This window comes from Triplophysa dalaica, chromosome 23 (assembly GCF_015846415.1).
Source record: "Triplophysa dalaica isolate WHDGS20190420 chromosome 23, ASM1584641v1, whole genome shotgun sequence".
NCBI lineage: Eukaryota > Metazoa > Chordata > Actinopteri > Cypriniformes > Nemacheilidae > Triplophysa > Triplophysa dalaica.
The window spans coordinates 7,544,488-7,566,315 of NC_079564.1; the positions used below are offsets into that span (position 1 = coordinate 7,544,488).

Consider the following 21,828-nt stretch of genomic DNA (forward strand, 5'->3'; position numbering starts at 1 on the left):
GCGATATGTCCGAGTATCGTCGATACACGATAGTATTGTCAATCAGAAAAACCCTAGGTTACTGTCAACCCCTGTTGTGCTGACACATTTGACACAAATAGTTGTGAACCCCAAAATCTGAGCAGAGAACATGTATTTTGATAAATAGTCAAAAGCAACCAACCAGCCAAAATGCAGTTAAAATACCAAACAAAACAAAATCATAAACATCTGTACTTTGTAGTTTCGTACAGATAGTCATGGTGGCTACCTAGTCCACTTTGGACATGATTTATTTAACATGACAAAACACACAGTTCGGAAATGCACAGACACCTGATATAAACACAGAAAAACACAGAATTTGCATAAAAGCTACCTTCAATAAGATACTATATGTCATGAAAAAATATATGTTTTCTATTACAGGAAATGGCTCAGTTGCTGGAAAGTATTGCTTAAAACCATAGAATAAAAAATAATCTAAAAAACTGACGGGAGCAGTATATGCATTGTCCCTAAACTATAAATGGTTAATAAAGGACAAGCATACAACTACTAGCATTTGAGTGTAACAACAATTCTGCCTCAAAGAAACAAATAACATATTCAGCTTTATCTAAAAGTGCAACAGTATCATTGTGTTCAGTGATGACTTGAGTGACTGTTCTGCACTTGCCAATTCATATTCTCCTAAACATCTTAATAACTGGCCTAAATGTGCATTAAGTCCAAACTAATGTCAGGAATCTTAATAGTTTGCTTTGATTTGAATTATTTTTGTGGCTAAACATAGATAAAAACCGCTGGATTGCTCAATGTCAATACAACTGCCCTGCAATCCAGTCCAGAAGTATACCCAGTCACAAAACTGACCTAAATAAATAAAGCTGCCTGATCACAGACATCCTATGTCTTTCATTTAGTCTCCGACCCTCATTCCACCAACCAAAGTTTGCATTAGTAACTTGGCACCTGTTGTGCTACAGAAAAACATCGGGGATAAATTTACCAGTTCAAAGAATCAATAACAAATATCTCATTGACTGTCAAATATAACCAGCAAACAAACCCAATATGTACAAAAAAACGACGGCGAAAGACAAAGCTTTGTATAAAAGATAAGGAAACTCACCACCCTGGCAGCTCGCTCCTGTGATTCACATTTTCTGCAGAACCAGGGGCCTGTGGGGACTTGGACAATTCCATAGCAGGCTGAAACAACAAGAATAAAAGACAGATGATATAAAGACTGTCTTCCAACTACTGTGTAACACAACTTTAGTTTTTAAGTTTGAATGGAAAGCAAAGTTTTAATGAGTTTTTGGAAGATATCGTTTAACACAAAACCCTGCAAACCATCTATAATTTTTTGTTTCCATTTTATCAGAAAAGCTGTGCCAACAACAACAACAACAACAACAACAGCAAATTAAAACAAAATGCAATTATGAATATTGACTCATTTAATTGCAAGACTAGATGCTAAACAATGCTTAAAGACAAAACTTAAATATGTTTACCATTAAGATAATTAATCACTGAATATAAGGCCTGTACGATTAATCGTATTTTAATCGTGTTAATAATTTATGCTTCCCACAATTTAGCAAAATATCCTTATATGTTTTTCTACTTTTTTTGCAAGACCTACAGACAAACATGAAGAGTGACCATAAATAATGATCTATTTACAAAAAATGGAGTAGCAAGCTTTCGTTCCCAAGGTCACAAAACGTAAATTTTTGTAGGCGAGTGTTTAGATGATTGATTGCATGCTTTGAAAAACGGTGAAAAAGTTCAATGGCACCAGATTATATAATATTCATTTGCTGTAAAGCATAGGCCTTATAAATAAAAGAGTTCTGAACTGACCATAAAATCATGATTATCATTGTCTACAACTGTGCAGCCCAATCTTATATAAGATCAAACTCTCCATTCAATAACAATAACCAAGAAAACACCACTTTACTAATACTTTCAATTGTTACTAGAATACAACTTATAGTATCGCTATAAAATATAAAACTCCAAAGAATCCAGTGGAGTTCGACACCATAACCTCACAGAAACTCCTGACAATAGGTTTAAAGATTACAATCATAAACATTTGAATTTAAATCAGATAATCATATCATTAAGGAATCATAGCTCCAAGACAATCTGAACTGACCATAGTGCTATCAAACAACCAACAACATACAAACAGAAGTTAGAAATGAAGGGTACCGATGTCAGAGCAAACTCCTACACAGCATCATAGAAACTACGTCAGATCTTCTTTAAAGCAGTCACATGTCCTACAATTTTCTGAAATCAAGTTTATTTAAAACTTGTATCTACCGCAGACCATATGTACCAAACATAAAAAACAAGTGAACATAAAGCGTGACCCTAAGAATGGTTTGTTGAGTTATTTGTCAATATTTGACAGCTTAGATGGCTAGTCATAAATATGTGTTCTACGCTTTACTGTAAAGACCTCCAGGGCTTGCATGAGTGTCTAACACATGTCTGTTTTCATATCTGCGACTGACATGTTGTTGGTCCCGAAAAAGTCGAGATAATGAACAGCCATGAACGACATGCTGTTAGTGCTCGTGCTAACCGCAAAACATTAGCACGCAGGCGGAACTTTCCTCGCAAGAACAGATAACGTTACACGTTACAAAACACAGCGAATCGACGGTTTAAACAAGCAAAATGATTAATGGTCGTCCCAGTGTCACAAACAAGCGCAAGAAAGCGGTGGTCACGTTAAACTTTCGTCACACTGTGCGGTCGGTTGAGTTGAGCTAAGCTAGGCTAGGCTAATCCTCTCGCCTCAACAGCAGGGAACTTATCAAAACATCCGCCTCGTACATGTCTCCCGTAAAGAAAATAAAAACACACATCGACCCCAGGCACGTGGATGCTGTTGTCTTTATATTTACCTTGGTGGACGGCAACATTACACCCGTGACCGTCGCAGTAGACTAGAGGGTTTTCGGCCCAGCCTCTCTCATCCGAGCAGACGCAGCAACCTCCGATCATCTCCTTCATAGTACTCGCAGAGTCGTCGTCTTCCTCTGGCAGATACAACTCGCTGGATACCATCTACCGCCACAACACAAAGAGCAACAAAAAGAAGACTGGGCGTTTGTCTCGCGAATCCCTATCTCCACTGAAAGTCGAAGTTTAAGTCCCATTTCGATGAAAAGCCATATTTCAGTCGCATTTGTGTTTAAGCGGGTTTTTTGGGCTCAACACACAAACCCCGTCCTGAAGACTCTCTTAAAGGCGCATGCGCAGAACGCGCTGAAAGGAGGTTGCCCGTGGACTAGCGACAGGCCTTGTGGGTTGTTTGATACACGCGACGAGCGCCATTGAATTTTTCCGCTGGTGGGGGCGGGCGACGGTGCACTGCCACAAGCAAGATTTTGAAGTTGTTATTTGCATTGAGGTGACAACGTATGATGTGAGGAGCACATGCGACTTCCACGTAAAGAAACGAGGCTACTAGTAATTAGGCCTACAATTCTGCAGAAGCAGATTGCGGTTACACATGCTGTTTCATTAAGGTGCGAAATAACTTGTCAAAATTAATTACCAATTTAACCTCAGAACAGAATAATTCACATAATGTTAAGTAGGGTTATAGGTGATGTTTTTTCCGACTTTGTGGAATACATCTAAGTTATCTATTTGGAAGATGGGAAGAAGAAATTCCAAGGCTAAAGTATACACTTAGTAAATATATCAAAATAAAGGCTCATTTACCCTAACGCGTATTCGGTATTGAAGCCACCATGAGGTTATTTACTTATTAAATGGATTAATTAGCAACGATTTTAATTAAAAATATCTAAATATAATATCGTTCAAAGATTTGGAATAATTGTAAACGTATCACAACTGCATGCATATGAGACATCTTGCAATTAAAAACACTGTTAGCTAACGTAACTTTTATCAACCGCTGCCTGGGATGCTTTTTGAAAGGAGTTCCTCTCTATGATGGTCTCTTATTGACTGCGTTATGTAATGAAATATTTTGTAATGTTTGCTCAATTATATGCATCTACGAATCTTGTTTCAGACATTTATGACGTCTTCAAATCATAGGTTTGTAGGTCATATATTATAATCTTAATAGCGTGTTTCTCTGTAAAATTAATTTTAATAGCCCAAAGGTGTATTCATGATATGACAGATATTTACTGTTTTCTTATCTGGCTTCGTTTAATGTAAAATGGGCTACGAGCTAAAAAAATTAATGTCCCATTACAGAAGGAAAAATGTCCATCTGAATTATATATTTTAATTGTCAAACAATCTTAAAAAAATTCGTCATAGGTTTACGTTTTAGAATTTCTATGATCATCTTTTAGTGTGTTCACTGTCGGTCTGGCGTTTAACAAAGTATGTACATTAGTTTTTACCATATAGATCAGGGGTCGATTGGATAAACTGCTTAGACTAGTCTAGAAGTTAGTCATCAAATTTTTTCGTCAAGAGTGGTCATACCTTCTTTAAATCAGATTTATAAAAAGGTAGATTAGGCTAATAATATGAAAAGTAAAACGTGATTAGTCCAATCTAATTGCTAGTGAGTGAGACGCAGTCTTAACTTAGCGGCCAAATGTATGCAACTGGGCCCATCCCTCCTTTATAGATCAGTGGCTGGTGGAATGTTGATTTATGCCACTTTCACAAAAACAACTCAAAAGGTCATCTAATAAATTAATCGCATCATTCTAAATTGCTGTGACGTCATAGCATCCCAAAATGTTTTTCTAAAGACCTTTATGTGTAAATAGTTGGCATATATAAAATTGACACTAATGACAACGAATGATTGGATGACGCTCTGCACTATTGATGATATATTATTTTTCATTGTAATGTAATGTTATATTATAATTATTATATTAGTTTAATCACCAGTTTATAAAAACGGCTTTTAAAAGTTATATGTGCCCTTTAAAATATTGCAAATAAGTTTCTTTTGTAAAATGTACTTATTGTACCCTTTACTTTCTTTGTTTTTTACACATGTAGTCACGCTCTTCCAAAAATTGTGTGCAATTCCCCAATACAGAATTTTCCTTAGGCACGTTTTTGCTTTGAAGGAAATAATTAAATCCCTCACCACCGTGTAGGCTAAATCCAACATATTGAATATCTTAACAAAAAAAAACGTCGTGCTTTTAAACCTATCATACTTTGTCCAAGTATGTTAATGACTCAAAATAATACATTTACAAATGAGTATTTTTATATATATTTAGATAAATAAAATAAAGTCATTTGAATCTGTTTCAATGTCTATAATCATGGGATGAATTTAAAGGCGGAGCGAAGATGAACTCCAGAGGCATGAACTTTGCAATTGGAAGAGTTTGAGTTTGATTGTAGTACGATATCTATTTATGCAAAGACTTGTGGGTAACTCACGGGCAATCACATTCACACAACACAACACACACAAGCAGATATGACACGTCAGGGTGAAAGGTTATTTCAGCCCACCCCCAACAAGCTAACTCTGTAAATTCAGGTTAAAATGCTGGGGATCCTGAACCCGTGGCTTCTGTAATTTATTTGATACGATGAAGATCAAGCGTTTTATATATTTTTTGCATTAAGGAACAAAATACTACTAATCCTGGGATACGGGCTCATGAAATTGAGATTTTGAGTTGAACAAGGGAACGAGTGTTGTTTGTGTGTCTCGTGTAGGCACTACAGAAACTCTAGGCTAGTCATTTAGATATTGCCTCTGCGCACGTGTTTAAAGGAGAGAGAAAACAATCGTCTTATATTCCTTTTTTATCCTACGAGAAGTTTTCTTGTCATAGTACTGATGGTCGCTTAACATTTAGGCTACACCACTTACTAGACACTCTTTGAAAACATTCGCGTAGTGGAGCAGTCACGCAATGTTTTGATTGTGCTTGAACTTTTAACGAGATGTTTATCTCACAACTTCCTCCGTGACTTTGTCTACCGGTTTATCACGAATATAAGGAAAGCCTAAACCGTTGGATAAATGTTTCAATACTGTAAATTACATTCAATATTCAATATTACCGCAAGACTTATGGTGTTATTTTCTAAAATAACTGGACAACTTCGAAGGAAACGTGCTCTTTGTTCTCCTATTGTTTGGCAAAGCGCGACGAACAAACGTCCTCTTACCTCACACGATCTCTAATGTGCAAATCTTCTTCTTCAAACTTTGAGCTCGCGATCCTTAGCGAAAAGTGCGCGCACATTTGATAATACTCATAACTTTATAATAAATTGGGTGCACTGCGCTTTTTCATTTGTCACCGGTCGTGTTTCGCATGCTGTTTGAGTCTCGCACGTTGTAGTGAGGTAGCCTACGCGGACCCCCACTTGGATAGCCCGTCACGTCCAAGGGTCCAGGGGCCATCCTGATTTTATTGCATCTAGAATTGTCCCAAGACGACCATAAGAAACCACAATTTTAAACAATGTATATAAAATTTGTAGATTTTAGTCATTCACATATATTCATGTTAAAGCAATATAAATACTTACGAATAATTCATCACTGCTTTTCCTCAATGACTTACAGCGTAGCTATAGCAATCGCTTAAAGTAAGCGTTAAATAAATTAAAAGGATTGCTTTATTTGTTAGATAAACTGAATTGTTTTGTGGAAGTTATAGTTTATATTTAACAGAAGTCATTTCCAAAAATAGTGTATGTGGCAGCTTAAGCCAACGTGTTGTTTAGAAGATATATTCTTTATAATAGCCTAATGTAATAATTGTTTCTAATAAAAATCCAATAAATTGATTTAAAACTAATAAAATCCTTACATTCTGCACGTGCCTTGATCATTGGCCAAATTAAATCATAGTTTTCAATTGAATGTTAGGAAAAGTAAAATATGCTAAATTCTCAAACAGAGCAAACGTTTCTGTAGGCAGAACTTTCAACTCTTCACCCAAGACTATGCACACTGGGTCGAAGATCAATCATTATCACTCATGTCACAATTGAGGGCTGTTCAAGCTGTGAGGTTTCAGAATCAAAGGACCAGGACCTGCATGTTGTCTTTCAAATGATGTGTGCCCCTTGAATAAAAGTTATGGAGAGTTCAGCGGAGGTTGGAATAAAATGGATTATTAACAGTGCTAACGCAGAAAATTTACGAGAAAACAATTGTTCTACATATTAGGTTAAAAATTTAGAAAAATATTTTCATCACCGCATTTGAGCAACGCTTTGAGTAAAAATCTATACGAGAACGAGAGTACGGCTGTTTATGCACCAGGAAAAATAAGGATTTCAATTAGTACATTTGTCTTATCTTATTAAAACATATGAAATATATATTGTATTTATGTAAGACATTTACACTTTTTACATGCGAGATGGTGTTGTTTAAATATTAATAAACATGTTTATCGCTTTGTGAAGCAGCCAGTGGCATACGGTTTAACACTCAATGCTTCACACGAGACCGAGCCCTCTGACTCATCAGAACTCACTTGTAGGTAGCCTATTGTGTAGCACTGCTTATTTCCCTTTAAGATGTTTATGAACTACAGCAAGTTTATCACCACGCTTATACAGAAGCTCATGCATGACAAATACAGATGCCGATTTTGGCAACAAATGGACTGTGGTGATTAACACATATCATTGCACCACATACACATAAGCGACTCTGCAAACCATAATTATACTAACGTATCCTACGTTGTAGCAGTTGGATGTGACGTACTTGCTTTTCTATTATCAATATCAGCTGCAATGGTGGGTTTAATAGATCTTAAAACGTGTGTGTGTGTGCTCTGAAAAAAAGTGTGAACAATGTTCCATCAGTTTCTCTGTCAATTATCTTGTATTGTCTTAACCCATATTTATTCTCATCGTGTATATAGGCCTAATTTTCTTATTTCCCATTTTTTATCGTATGACTGGACTTAAAAATATGACGGGTATCTGGAACTGCACTGTCGACGTTAAAATGCCAAAACGTCAGTGAACTTTGCACCATTTATAGGCGTCAGTTCAAATCCATGACAGGCTTAATCATCGTGAATCTTTATAAGGTTACAGGGCAGGTCATCTGCATTTAAATGTTGTGAATTGAAACTGAATGTGTTCATTAAGAAACAATACAACTTTAATCCACTGTACAGTGGAAAAGAGATATGAACAGCAAAGGGGTAATGGTGTGTCTTAAACGCCACCTTAAAAGCAAGGCCTTGCATAGTCTGTACTTACTATATAATTTTATAAAACTACATAACAGCCTACATAATATGCAGTTCAGTTTATATTGTCAGATGCATTCTCTGTAATTAATTGTTGTGTAAACAATCTGCAATGTTTGGTTATGTCCTAGGTCATAACTTTTCTTTATCTGAACATTCTTTTCCTTGCCATTTTAAAAAACAGCAAATGTCTATACGCAAACGGGGGAGGGGGTAGTCTTTGCTCGTAAAGACCTGTTATTTTTTCTTTCGCGATGGTAGGAAGTGGGATGGAGGTTTGCACGATCTAAGAAAAACGGACTATGTTCAACCGCACCAAAGCATAGGCTAATACATTTTCCGCACACATAATGCAAAACTGAACAATGAAAGAAACACAGCAAATTTTTACTGATAGATTCTATGAAAATATACATTTTAACAGTAGAGACAATTCAATTATTTTCCCATAAAAGACTTTAGCACATAAAAACTGTAGGTGCGTTCTTTTAGGTATTTGTTATCTTTTTGTAAAGTCTTCCTTAAATTCTTACCTCTGTATACAAATTATTTAAATGACCACATATGACGTAAGATGTGTATATTGATTCCAACACATGGCATCTTTCTCAAACCATAGGCCAATCTAGTTAGTCTTTATTGCACTCACACACATTGGTACCAGGACGCGCGTGCACACAAACGCATACAAACTCCTAGACATACACACATGTCACACTCGAGAAATAGCAAAAAACGCATAGGCCCTATACGCCGAAAAACATAATGATGTATTTGCTTTTAAACATAGCCTACACGGTAATATAAATTAACATAAATAAATTGATAGACATATTATATACACCAAACTGTTGGTCACGATTATTTATCTCCATTCAAAGCACCTCTGATTTTGGTTAAATGCATCCATCGATTTTCCTTAGTTCTGAACTTCAATTTCACAATTTTTGCTTTCTGTCTGTGTAAAAAAACTCGCCGCAAAATAAGCAAATCCCAAATAATAAGTAGGAATTTAGCTGAGTTCAACGCGGTTCGAAAATGTGAAAATCGCACGTAAACAAAAAAAGATTAACAATGTCTTATTCCATAACAACCCGATAGCGTGAAATTGTGCTGTGCTTCAGCGTACAGCCAAACATATACATATTTAGCATTATTTTTTTAAACAACCACAACACAGAGTTATAGTAGCCTAATTGTAGTTACAAATGACTAATATTAAATATGGACTTGTCACTAGCGAATTATTTGCTCTATTTAAGAGAGGTGGGATTACAGCAGTATGGTAATTAGCTGGGGGTGGGGGTGGCCATGGGTGGAATATCCATTTTTATTGCATCACCTGTCAGTAACGTCCAATCAGCGTAGACTTCGGGGGCATTAATTGATGAAGGTGTCTCCGGCCTTTCTCAGTTCCCACTGTCATTTTATTTGTGACTAAACCAGCAACGGGAATAGCAGCTGCATTTTGGGCTCTATTTCTCTCTCTCACACACTCTCTCTCTCTCTCTCTCTTTCATGATCTCTCTCTCTCTGTCGCTCACCCTTCTCTCCCTGCCCTACTCTCTTTGCTTCTATCCTTCTCACTGGTAGTGCTGTTCACCTTCCTCTTTTCCTCATGGCCAAATGGGAAGGGAGCTGAGAGAGCGCAGGTATACAGGAGCTCAGACAGGCAGCAGCCAGCCTGTCGGCAACATCACACACATTCCATCGATCATGCAGTGCTCAGGTCAATGGATTGATTGTTTTAATTCAAGCAGACCATTTCATTTTTGTTTTTCTATGTAAAACTTTTTGTTCATCACGCAGTGTGGACATGTCACAGCCTATGCTGGACTGGTCAGCAGAATGCCTTGAAATAAAGCAGCAGCAGCAGAAGCAGCACCAGCAGTAAAGCTTTAAGGACGTCCGTCGCGTTAAATGTTGGAATTAATGCAATGGAGAAAATGGGAGACTTGGAATCCGGTTTTGAGGAAATGCAGGGTGTTAAGCTTGGCTATTTGGTTATCAAAGGCAAACAAATGTTTGCCCTTTCTCAAGTCTTCACCGACCTCTTGAAAAATATCCCGCGGACTACTGTACACAAACGAATGGACCATTTAAACGTGAAGAAGCATCACTGTGATTTAGAGGAATTGCGAAAGCTGAAAGCAATAAATTCTATAGCGTTCCACGCAGCTAAATGTACTCTTATTTCAAGAGAGGACGTGGAGGCACTGTATTTTTCATGCAAAACCGAGCGCGTTTTGAAATCAAACAAAAGAAGAGAAAAGACAAAGAAAAAATCTGAAAAAGCGAGCGAGGACAAAACCCCCACGGATGCCAGAAGTGACTTTTGGAGAGATAAAGTTTGGTTCAGTTTGCATAGCGTCCCACAGACTTTCTCATTCAAAAAGAAAGCTGTTCGCCAGGACTCTGTACCTCGCACCCATTCAAATCTACCTCAAATTTACAGCAAATCCTTTGCCCGTGATTTTCAGCCGGTGACCAAGTCGGCATCTACACCCTTTAAAAACTATGAAACAGCTCAGATAAACGACAACTGCGTTGCTTTTAATCAGAAACATGCGTTTATTCGACACGTTGTGAACCGACAGCCGCTGCTCTATCAGTCCGCCATTGCAGCGCAGTCGAAGCACCAAGGCAACGCAGACCTACTTTACAAAAGGAAGAGGAAGCGTGAGAGCAGCGCGAGGCAGTATTGGTCGAGGAGCAAACGCAACCACCCGGTTCTGGTCGTCCCAAAGTGCTGTAAACCAAATGTTTCCAACGGATCTTTAAGCCAGTTTCACCACCTCGAGCATGGATTGTACGTCGACCCGCGGCACACTGGACATTTTCAGGAAAGCTGCAGCAGTGATACGGAATCTAGTTCCATCTCTGAACGGATAAACAACGATTCGGATTTCGGATCCAGTTTCTCTACCACCAGCAACTCCGGAACTTCAGACGAGGAGGATGATGACTCATTCTCGGATTCCTCGGATGTTAGTACCGATGAAGAGAGCTCCTCTCAGTCTGACTCGAGCTCTGTGTCCAGTCAAGTTTCGGTGCAGAGTATTCGGTTCAGGCGTGCAAGGTTCTCAAGTCAAAACACAAAAGCACCCCTGGTCTTACAGCCTACTTTTCACTACAGGCCTAATTTTCAGAACATACCTGCCAACCAAGGAGGATCGACTATTTCGGATTGTCAACGAGTTGGCAAAACGCAGAAAGCGGACTGTAGTGCATCGTTCACGGATAGATGCAGGGATGGTGACGCCGCAAATGTACAAAAGTTCTGCGTGGTGGGGGCCTGGTTCCCAGATGTAAACGGGGGCTCTGAACGTGTGTCACGCCTTGAATTTTCAAGCGATCCACAGACTTCAGACTCTAACAAAATTAAAGAGATTGGTCTTACACCTATTGGAAATGGAAATAAGGCGTTTCCCCAACAAAGAACACCAGGATCTGCAAACAAATGTCCGCAAGCCTTGGTATCACACTGTTTTCAGGACAAAGGGGTACCGGTTTGTAAATCATCTGACAACAATCTTTCATCAGCAGCAAATTTCAAGAGGGAATCAAAAACTTCCCTCAAACTGCCCTCACCTATGAAACAGATCAAAACAGAGGCAGAGGAGCCCGTCTGTTACAATGAGGGGAACACGGGTGTTAAAACGTCACCCGTTGGCATCAGTAACGTTAAAATTAAAGTTGAGGATACCTTTGACGAATATGAATATGTAAATTATTTTAAGGATAACGATGCTGATGGAAAGGCCATCGGCTACCATTTTAGGGAAACCGATCACTGCAAAGACACGATTCAAACCACGGAAAGCTCTGTGCAAAAAAAACCTGCCTGTAACGAGGAATCAAGAAGCACTTTAAACATTCATTGTTCCGAGGAAGGAGAATGCAAAATTGCAGCAAGGGTCAGGAGAAACCACAGGACAGTGCTTCTGGGAAAAAAAGCCGAAAGGACGTCATCTAAACAAAGTGCAAAAGTTGACAGGAGCCCCCGTTCTGCAGAAAAATTTGCAACGAGCGATGGCTCAGTTGAAGACTATGTTGGCGCGAGCAAACGAAAGCGAGCGAGCAACAATACAACGTCTCAGAAAACGTCCTTCAGTTTCATGGAGAATTTTACCTCTCCGCCGTCACTTATCATCGGCAGCGATGGAGATTTGAGTCCCGCTTACTCGCTGAACTCTTTGAAAAGTAACCAGCTGCCTCATCGTTCTCACCCGGTGTGGAGATGGCAGCTTGGTAGCGCAGTTGTTCCTCCCCATCCAAGCCAGAAAATTAGGAAAGCCTCTGTTATTCACTAAACTGATATTTTGAGGTCGATGGAAATGTTTTCAAACTGTGACCAGCACTGTATTTTTTCATTGTTTTTTTAAATCCTGGCCTGTTGTTATGTAGCACACCTCGTCCTTAAATTTTGTCTATCGAGGTTGGGACTCTGGAATATACAGAGGTATTTATTACACGCTGATCTGTCAAGAAACAGATATTTGTTTTTATTTACACTGTGTTGTTGCTGCCGCTTTGCTTTTGGGTTATACTCTCATGGAGCAAATGTTGGCTCATTTTGCAGGCAGGGTTAACAATCTCTCATTCTGGCATAATTGTCAGATCTGTGTCAACAAAATGTTAGGTTTTGTTATTGAGACAACTGACTTTGTATATTTTAGGCCAGTCATTTGCTTTTTGGTTTCATATGCTATTCCCAAAATACTGTCTTTCACAATTACTGTTGGCCTATGATCTACACCCCTCTTATTTATTCATTTTAAGGGTGTTCCCCACATGTTGGCGCATGGCTGTATTAACTCACATGCAGCACACATAACTTTTACGATAGGCCTCAAACAATAGCCCTCTAAACTGACAATCAGGAGCTTTTTGATTTGCACGAAGTAATAGAGGGGAAAACACCAATCCAAGTCCTTCTATAGCACATATAGGTAGGCTACAGAACAGCTAGAGCACAAATCTGCCATGCATTGCACTTTGCTAATGCCCAATAAGGTGAATTATTCCTTTTTTATTTTACGAAAAATAGCCATCACAGGTAACCCAAAAAAACTTTTTTAACGAGTTAATTCATTTGGTGCTATTTCTACAATGTTTGCCTATGAAAGAAAGATTTGTTAGTCTTATTTGTTAATGTTTGAGATTTAAACGCAGCGACCGGCAGGCATACAGCAAACAACGGTGTTTTGCATACGTGAGGACATCAAGGAAAAAAAACATCGGTGCTTAGTAGAAAACACACACACACACACACACACACACACACACATTCTGGTCAGGGTATGTTTAGTAAATGTTTATTTCTCTTCAATTCGAGTAGCTTTGTCTTTTTGTATGGTGTGTTGATTGTATTTTCCTTCAAGGACTATATGTTTCCATGGAATATATTGATTACCTAAAAGTCGTTACCTCAAAAATCGGGGAGATAACATTCAAGTAATAACTTGATGTTCTGCTAGAGAATCCTGTCCCTTAGAAATGCCTTGTGATGAATGTACTGTGACGTACCATATTTGTTTACTCCAGCAAAGCAGACTGCCTTCGAAACAGGCCTTCAGAAGTGAATTGTTTCTGTGATTATATCCCCCAAGTAGGCCTAATACATTTGTACATCGTATTGCCAAGAGCCTAAAAGCAGATAGCCAACTGCTTCCGTGATCCAAAAACTCAATTGCATACCGATTTCCTGCACAAATAAATACAAAGCCTTTGAGTTATGAAAGAACAGGCATAGACTATGCAGACTTGGCAAAAGCGAGGCTACTGAATTAACATGATTCTCATCGAAAAAACTCAATTTAACGCATTGAGTCATGGACCAGTTTTGTGTATTGTGTGAAGTGAAATGATCACTTTGTGAATGTTAAAATATGCGACATATTGTGAAGATCAGACAGGTGAATGATTAAAATATAATAGTTTTGTATTTTTGTATTTAATGTCCGCTCCCTCGAGCCTACAAAACGGCTTGTTTTGTTCCTTTCTTTGTCAAAGTGCACTGCACACTGGCAACATAATTTGTCGACTCAACCTTAGAAGGATGAATTCAAAACTAGCCAAATTAAACAGAATGTAGCGACGTCCACAAAGAACAGAAATGGGAAAATGGGCGGTGACTCACATCGCAATGATACACCTGGTCAAGACTGACTGTTTTTAATCCTTCTGCTTTTGCTACAATACTTGAGGTCAAATTTTGACATGGATTTTTTAAAAGCTGAAGTCACTGGTTGTTTATAAAATGCATATTTATTTTTGTGATTTTTCTCGGTTTTTGTATACCATTGTTGTGTAGGATAAATGCACTCGAAATGAAAACTTGAATAATGGATTTTGAAGCACTTTTCCTTTTCTGGTTAAACTGTTCATTAAATACTGAGTGTGATGTGAGATTATCTTCATTTATAGCTTTGATCTCTTTAATGTCTGTTGGGATCGTTATATTTGCAGTATTTTATTTAATTATTAATTTGACAATGACTTTACAAAATAGCATTTAAATAACATGCAAATAGGATTTAACCCTCACTGAGTTGATTTTATATTTTAAATATAAAGTATTGGTGTGGGGGAGGGGTCTGGAAAACGATGGTCTCGTGCCCTGCTATACAAGAGCTCGAGCACAATATAAGCAACTTCGCGCGTATATAGGTTAGCATACTCTAACCAGGCAACGGAAACAGGAAAATCCAGTATAGTTCCACTTCTACATCAAAGAAAGAGCCTATTTTTAAAGTATCGTGTTCAAAAGACATGATCTAGGCTACACATGTTAGGCTATAGTTTTATAATCGTTTAATTCATGCGCGCGCGTCTGTTTCTGTGTGTGTGTGGATATAAGTGAGAGAGAGAGAGAGAGAGAGAGAGAGAGAGAGAGAGAGAGAGAGAGAGAGAGAGAGAGAGAGAGAGAGAGAAACTAAGAAGTGTCAGAATAATACATTTTTCAATTTTAGTTCAAGTTTTTATTGGCATGATTTTTTTAAACAATAATGCTCAGGCATCCACAAACACAAATCTCTCAGAAATATTGTTGTTTTCATCTATATGTTACTACGCTCTGAAAAACAGTTAAACGTAAGCTTTTTTCCGCACTCCCTCGACTGAAAAATATGAGAAGGGAGAAAACTTAAAGAAAAGGAAAAAAAATGTCTCAGTATAATGACGAGGAGTAAGCAATACCCGAGAAATGTATCATGACTTAATATTTAATCATAGTAAATCAAGTGCCAGGTCAACAGCAGCAATCGGTTGTTTTTCACAGAGATAATTTCAAAGATCATTGCAAACAATGGAAATTTCTAAGGATCCATCAATATAACATTTTCTATAGGCTAATACCAATCTAAAAATCACCAAATTTAACTATCACTGACCAAATATTAAAATGGAATAGTACAATGGAATTAAATTTAATAAATAAATACAATTTAAATGTATATTGGCAATACAATAATATACATTATATATTAGCACTCAATGGAAGAGCATGACAATATTTAATATCAAAGCTTTGGTATAATATTTACAAGACAAAATGCCTTACAGGAATAATACGAGTCTGAACACAGGCATTAAAAAAGGGTTCCAGACATACTGGAAACTGAAATGTTTATAAATTGTAGTATAGTCAACACACCGAGAAACAGCGAGACAAGGACTAGTTAACTGGCTGCTTAATCTCGAGGCCTTACTTCTTGGAGGCCTGACTTCATCGAATGAACTCGAGGCTTAATCATTCACAGAACTCAACAGGCCCCCATTAGGCTGTTGCGTAGAAAAATATATTTCAATCTCCTAACATGTTTGTGCTCAACCTGTCGTTTATCTTATAGCTCGAAGGACTAACCTGTGAGGAACATAGCCCTAACGGTGTTTATGAAAATAGAAATGTTTGATTTAATTCTTATTGATTATTGCAAGCCTGTCTGTCATGCGATTCTTTAGACAAGTTTTTGAAGACTAAAAACCTCCCCATGTAATACCTAATCGAATTGCCAGTGCATGTATAGTTTTCAAAAAAACGTAAGTTTGAGGAATAGTGTGGCGAGGCTGCTAAGCGTCTGTAAATATATTATCAAATATTTGGTAAGCCTTCACTAAAAACCTCGTATTTACTGACACATAAGATCCGCTGGCTTTATTTGTGGACACGTGGTTCAACCAACAGGATAAGTGGCCTCATGGAAGCTTCTTTTGTAATGGGATCAGGACTCCGGAGGAAAAAGCTGTTACGTGATCGGCAAAAAAAAACTCATCACATTTTTAAACCAGCAGAAGTGGTGGAGTTTTCTAATGCTTCTAATCACAATGACGTTTTATGAACGTCAAAACATAAAAATGACAATAAATGTATATGTATTGTTGCTATTGGAGCACTGTGTATTTGAAAGTTTGTATAATAAATTGTAAATTTAATTTAAAATCTAAAACAATTAAACGGAACAATCGGTGAAGAAAATGTGTGAGCCTACATGGAATGAAGTTTTGCCATAATTAGAATCATCAGCAGTTGTCTTAGTGAAGTATAAATGTTGGTCAATGAGGTAACATGATACTGTTATTGTGATATTTTTTATTTCCCATACAACCACATCATCAAATTATGAAATTGAAAATGAATCCATATGAAATGAAACTCAGGTCAACTAAAGAACACAAATCCAACAACTAGATGGGCTCTTAGATTAAAAATCAATTATATATTATATCTCTTAGATTAATAGAGAACCACAACAGCTTAAAGCAGAGAAAAGGTAAGGGTTTACTCTGACCGAGGTCTTCATCCACCTCAAAAAGCATGAAACTGAATGCGCATGCAAAAATCGACTTCCTGCAAAATCACAATCACTTAAAAATATACTGGCTCAAAAAAAAAACATTTTATATTTTCAGCTACGTTAATTGATGTTTGTATCAACAATTTAATGCAAATGTTATAAGAACTTTAGAATTTTCTCTGCGTCTTTACAATTTTCGAACAAATGCTTATTGACCCTGTGACCGGTGCCGTGACTTCTTAGAAATGTGAAATTTCACATTTCTTTAATTTAGAGATAAAATATATTTCATATCTTCAGTACTTTCCATTTGAAGAAAAAATCTTGAAGATTTAAACAAAGGGTTGAAACAAACTCATGGAACTATGGCCTATAGACAGAGAGAACAGCACAACATGTATGTGAAAAGTTTGCAATAAAATCCTTTTAAATCTATCGTTTCCTAAGTTTTGGCAAGGTAGGCTCGAGGTGCAAATAAAACATTTTTTTTTCTCAAACAATCTTAAATGAAGTCTTCAGATTCGTTTTAGGTGAAATAGGTCATAATTTATCGTTCCACAACTGCAAACACGGGTATAGACAGTTATTTGTAAAAAGGGTGTCAATGCAGTAAAACAAATCGATACATTAATTCAAAAGTTAAGAACAAGCCTAAATAGGATCGTCTTCTGTAGCCCATTCAAATACTCCTGAACCCTTCTTCATTTCAAAAACAGTTGCTTGGTTTATTTTTTTTTAAGCTCTTTGAAACTGTGCTACTATAGACATAAGGAATTTTAACACAAGTCATATTTATTAATTCACGTAAAAGCATTTGTCGCTCAGTCAGTCTGCATCTAAACCCATCAGTAACCCTAATTCTATCACAAGTTACGTTTATTACAGAAACACTTGTAACAACAGTTCACTGATCCACCAAAACGAGCTCCCCTGAATGTAACTGCAGATGAAATACCCCTCTCATATCACTCATGAAAAATGTGCTGTGGGTCAGTGATGGATTTCTGCATGGTTAGCCCGGCAAATAGTTCCTTTAGAGTTATACCTTTCTGAGCAAGACACACAATTAACCCCGTGAGGCTTTAACAAAGAGATTTAAAGCAATGTGGCATACATTCATCGCACACTTACATATCCATTTAACATCTTCTATACAATTTTACGTAAACGTGGATTATAGCAATTAACAAAATCTCTCTGTACGGATTGCATAGTCTTCTATTGAACAATTTAACCAATGCAGCTAAATGCTGCAGTATTTATTCTGTTTTAGAGTTTATCTGAAAGAAGTGTTTTTAGGTCAAGACAGAATTTAGTAACTTGTGCACTTAAATCGATTTGGCAAGTAAACAGTCGGATTTAGGGTAGAGTTGATGCAGTACGTAAAAAGAGTTTTCAAGCATGCATTGGCAGCCACAGAATCGATGCGTTTACTGCACAGCTACAGCGGAATAGCTCTCAATCCGATTTATTGATTGGTCCAGAAGTATCTTGGGTCAAATAATTGTTAGTAAAATGTGAATGTGATACTGTTGTAGGCTTGATTTAAATTTAAAACGACCGTTGATATGCCGTATCGGTTCGTTTTATCAGCATTTTTATGGAAGCTAATGTTAAACCGATCCCCTAATATAATCAATCCTGACACAGATTCTTTCAAACACGCGCGAGTAGAAAAGAACGAAAAACATCGCAGCGTCCAGGTTTGGGGGGTTCTTATCGGTTAGGAATCTGTGAGTACGTGCCATGTATTAACGCACTCTTCGATAAGATAAATCCAGCTTTTTCCACACGGGTAAACTAAACTAGGTTAAAAAAAAATTGTAAACAGGTAAGCACAAAATGGAGTTAAGATGAACTCGAAGAGGAAAAATGAAGGTGGTAGAAATGAGTTGGTAGAAATGCAAATGCAACAAAATCGACCACATTCAAACTCGGAGTTTTTAACAGCTGCGTTGCATGGCATGCGACACAACGACGTACGACATAAAGAACAGAATTTGGTCAAATTCTCGACGCGTTCGAGTAAGAACAGAAACGTTAAGTGACAGCTCATAGTTAAAAATGTGGCGCACAAACGTACCCTCATTACACGTGCTGTTAGCGCCCCCGTTCGGACTAGAACGTTTAGAGAATTTTCTCTTAAAGGGGAGGACGGAAAGATTTAAGGTGGAATGTACAAATTACGATCAGCGATTTTGGCACAAAAAACCTAATTAACAAAACAAAGACTGTACGTTTGTTGGAGCCAACTAATGGGTAAAAAAGGTATTTTGTAAAGGAACAGGTAAGTTACCGCTCACCCGAAAAGTCAATGTGATTCTTTCCACCGTTTGGAAAACAACGACTCTCTTTTATATAAAGAATGAGGTATCTTCATTTGTATTTTATTATAATAATCATTACAACTTATGAGTGATTGAAAAGTTGCTTAAAATGTGCCATTGCGACACCCTAAATACAAACGATAAACCACATAAAAGCTTAATGAGGTAGGCTATTATATTTGAATTTATGAAATATTTTTGCATTATAGAGCTGAAATAGTAAACCTTGAAGTCTGCATTTATAAACGGAAGTTTCTGTGCAAAAGTATCTATTTTTTTCTGAAAGAACGACAGTTTTCAAACAAATTGAAGCAGCACCTGTGTCATCAGTGCGACTCTATAAAAGCAGTTAAATGCGGTTCTGCCGATATGTGCGGAGAAACAAGTTCTGTTGAAGGTTGTAGTCTGTTTTCCCCGAAACGTAACAGTCTTTCCAATAGCCAATAATAGAAAAAACTTGTATGCAGGAGACCCCATGCGACACCCACACACCAAAAGAGAACGTTACAACCTGGTCTGCCTGCACCAGAGACTTAACGCACTACTGTACCTACGCAATTAATAATTATGTGTGATTTCTAAATATAATATTTAAATCTGAATAAAAAGGTTCACTTCTAATTTTCTGAAATAACTGTATGCATAGCCTACTAAGAACTTTTCACGTCTAACGAGGAAGAAGCCACCAAAAATAATCTGACACAATGAAAGACATTAATAACAGGATGCTTTTATTGACTTTTTATTTTCACCCTACTAGTAGCACTAATTACTATTCGAGGAATCTCCTGGAATGTCATAATATTAAATGCAATTAAACCCTGGAGTTGTCTGGCCCTGTAACAAGAGAACACTCGGAAAAAGGCTCAAACAATGACATTTAAATCTTAAAATGTTGAGTACAGTAAGCATAACTCTATTAAAAGAAAATATGATCCTCAAGTAAACGCTCTAATTGTATATAGCCTATAATTGATCGATAAAAGCCCACGCTCCTGCAGGCAACAACATATAGTTACCCACTTTTATATAAAGACATGGTTAATGGATATTTTCAGCAATTGCATCGGATAACTAATATTTTCACGTAAACCCTTAGGTTAGCGTGGTTCTTAAAATAAGAATGTCATTATTATCTTGTTATAGTCTGTAGAATAAGAATATGTTCAAGACTCTTGAACGACATACAGCCTAGAAAACATTTTAGAAGGCTTCATTTTTTATATTGTATCTGCTCGGATAAAAAAATCTTTCATCTTTCAAAGTCAGTACGTATAAGCAAAATGTCTGTTGTGAATCTTTTAGCAAAAAATTTAATATCCTAAATTAAAGTAAAATATATTTCAGTTTGAATCTGTCTATGTGATTAAATTATTAATTTTAGATTATTAAATACTTTCTGTATACATTTAACAGGATTATTTTTCGTCAGTTTTATGTGTGCTAAATTAAGTGAAGAAGTTACAATTGCACTACTCAGATTTACATGCGCCTTATTTACTTGTTTTAACCCGTCACTTAAAAACCGGAACTTTCAAAACAGGATAACATGACACAATGGACCTTGTGTTTTAAGAAAATTAGTAACGTAAGCAGAATGTTCGGTCGTTTTAACGTACAACGTCATAACTGAATAATAAAACGAGTGACTCTGTGACTTTTGGCCTAGAGCCTTAAATGGATGATACTGCTACTTTTAAAGCTTATCTTTAAAAACCACATTATTCGCATAAATAGTTTTAAGTATTGCAACAATTCGCCTGTTTATTAATGAATTTGTGGTGGTGTCGCTCACTGTGACAGACTATCCATCCGTAGCTCTTGGCTCACTGGTTTCACACACTACAAACGTTATTTTAATTACATTTATATAATAGACAGGATAGTTCAGGGTACTGGAAGCTAATTGATTTCGTTTAAGTTAATCATATTCGCACGGATTTCTACATTAAACATGAAACATGCTTTAGAAGACGTATGTTGTCAATCGTCAGGGGAGTTGCAAAACATATTTAGGCTATATTATAATCAACAGTTAGCATTTAAATCAAAGCAATCCATAGAAAGTTATAATAAAAAGGCCTGTCCACTAAAGGACTGTTAGTAAATACACTGCATGAATAATAAGAGTCCTCGCAAACATTCAGTACGTGCTAAAAAGCCATCATCACTGTTATGTAATTTTAATTTACAGGCCATCTTTCCGAAATTTCTGGTAGTTTTAGCCCTGGTTTCACAGACAAGGTTTAAGATTAGTGCCGGACTAAAATGAATTTTGAGCTGTCTCAACTGAAAATAACTTGCCCTGACATATCTTAAAATACGCCAGTGCCATTGTTTTGTCTCAAGATGCACATCAGTAATGATTTTAGTAAGACATTTTAATAAAAGCGACGTAAATAGCCCTAAATTAACTAAAGGATAGTCTTCTCTTAAACTAAGCCTCGTCTATGAAACCGGGCCTTAGACTACTAGTGTATTTTT

General features: G+C 37.0%; 2 protein-coding genes across 6 annotated transcripts in view; one reads left to right on the forward strand and one right to left on the reverse strand.

Moving 5' to 3' along the window:
- The window catches only part of mllt10 (MLLT10 histone lysine methyltransferase DOT1L cofactor), a 43,028-nt gene extending 36,317 nt beyond the window's left edge, over positions 1-6,711 (reverse strand). The window contains exons 1-3 of one of the 5 annotated variants that reach the window (XM_056737855.1): positions 6,163-6,711; positions 2,916-3,078; positions 1,115-1,194 (exon numbers count right to left, since the gene is read on the reverse strand). In XM_056737855.1, coding sequence (XP_056593833.1) covers positions 1,115-1,194; positions 2,916-3,078 — 243 coding nt within the window. In that variant the 5' untranslated portion in view covers positions 6,163-6,711. Of the gene's footprint in view, positions 1-1,114; positions 1,195-2,915; positions 4,766-6,162 lie in introns of those variants that run through there. The other 4 variants (XM_056737856.1, XM_056737854.1, XM_056737857.1 and 1 more) reach the window with 4 other exon arrangements.
- Positions 6,712-9,481: 2,770 nt separating this feature from the next.
- skida1 (SKI/DACH domain containing 1) lies at positions 9,482-14,565 on the forward strand. The gene has a single exon (XM_056737859.1). The coding sequence runs from the start codon at positions 10,157-10,159 to the stop codon at positions 12,530-12,532; it is 2,376 nt and encodes a 791-aa protein (XP_056593837.1). The 5' UTR covers positions 9,482-10,156; the 3' UTR covers positions 12,533-14,565.
- Positions 14,566-21,828: the final 7,263 nt, after the last annotated feature.

Excerpts from the sequence above, each read along its gene's own strand:
- skida1 (XM_056737859.1), top strand. The coding sequence starts at position 10,157 with ATGGAGAAAATGGGAGACTTGGAATCCGGTTTTGAGGAAATGCAGGGT.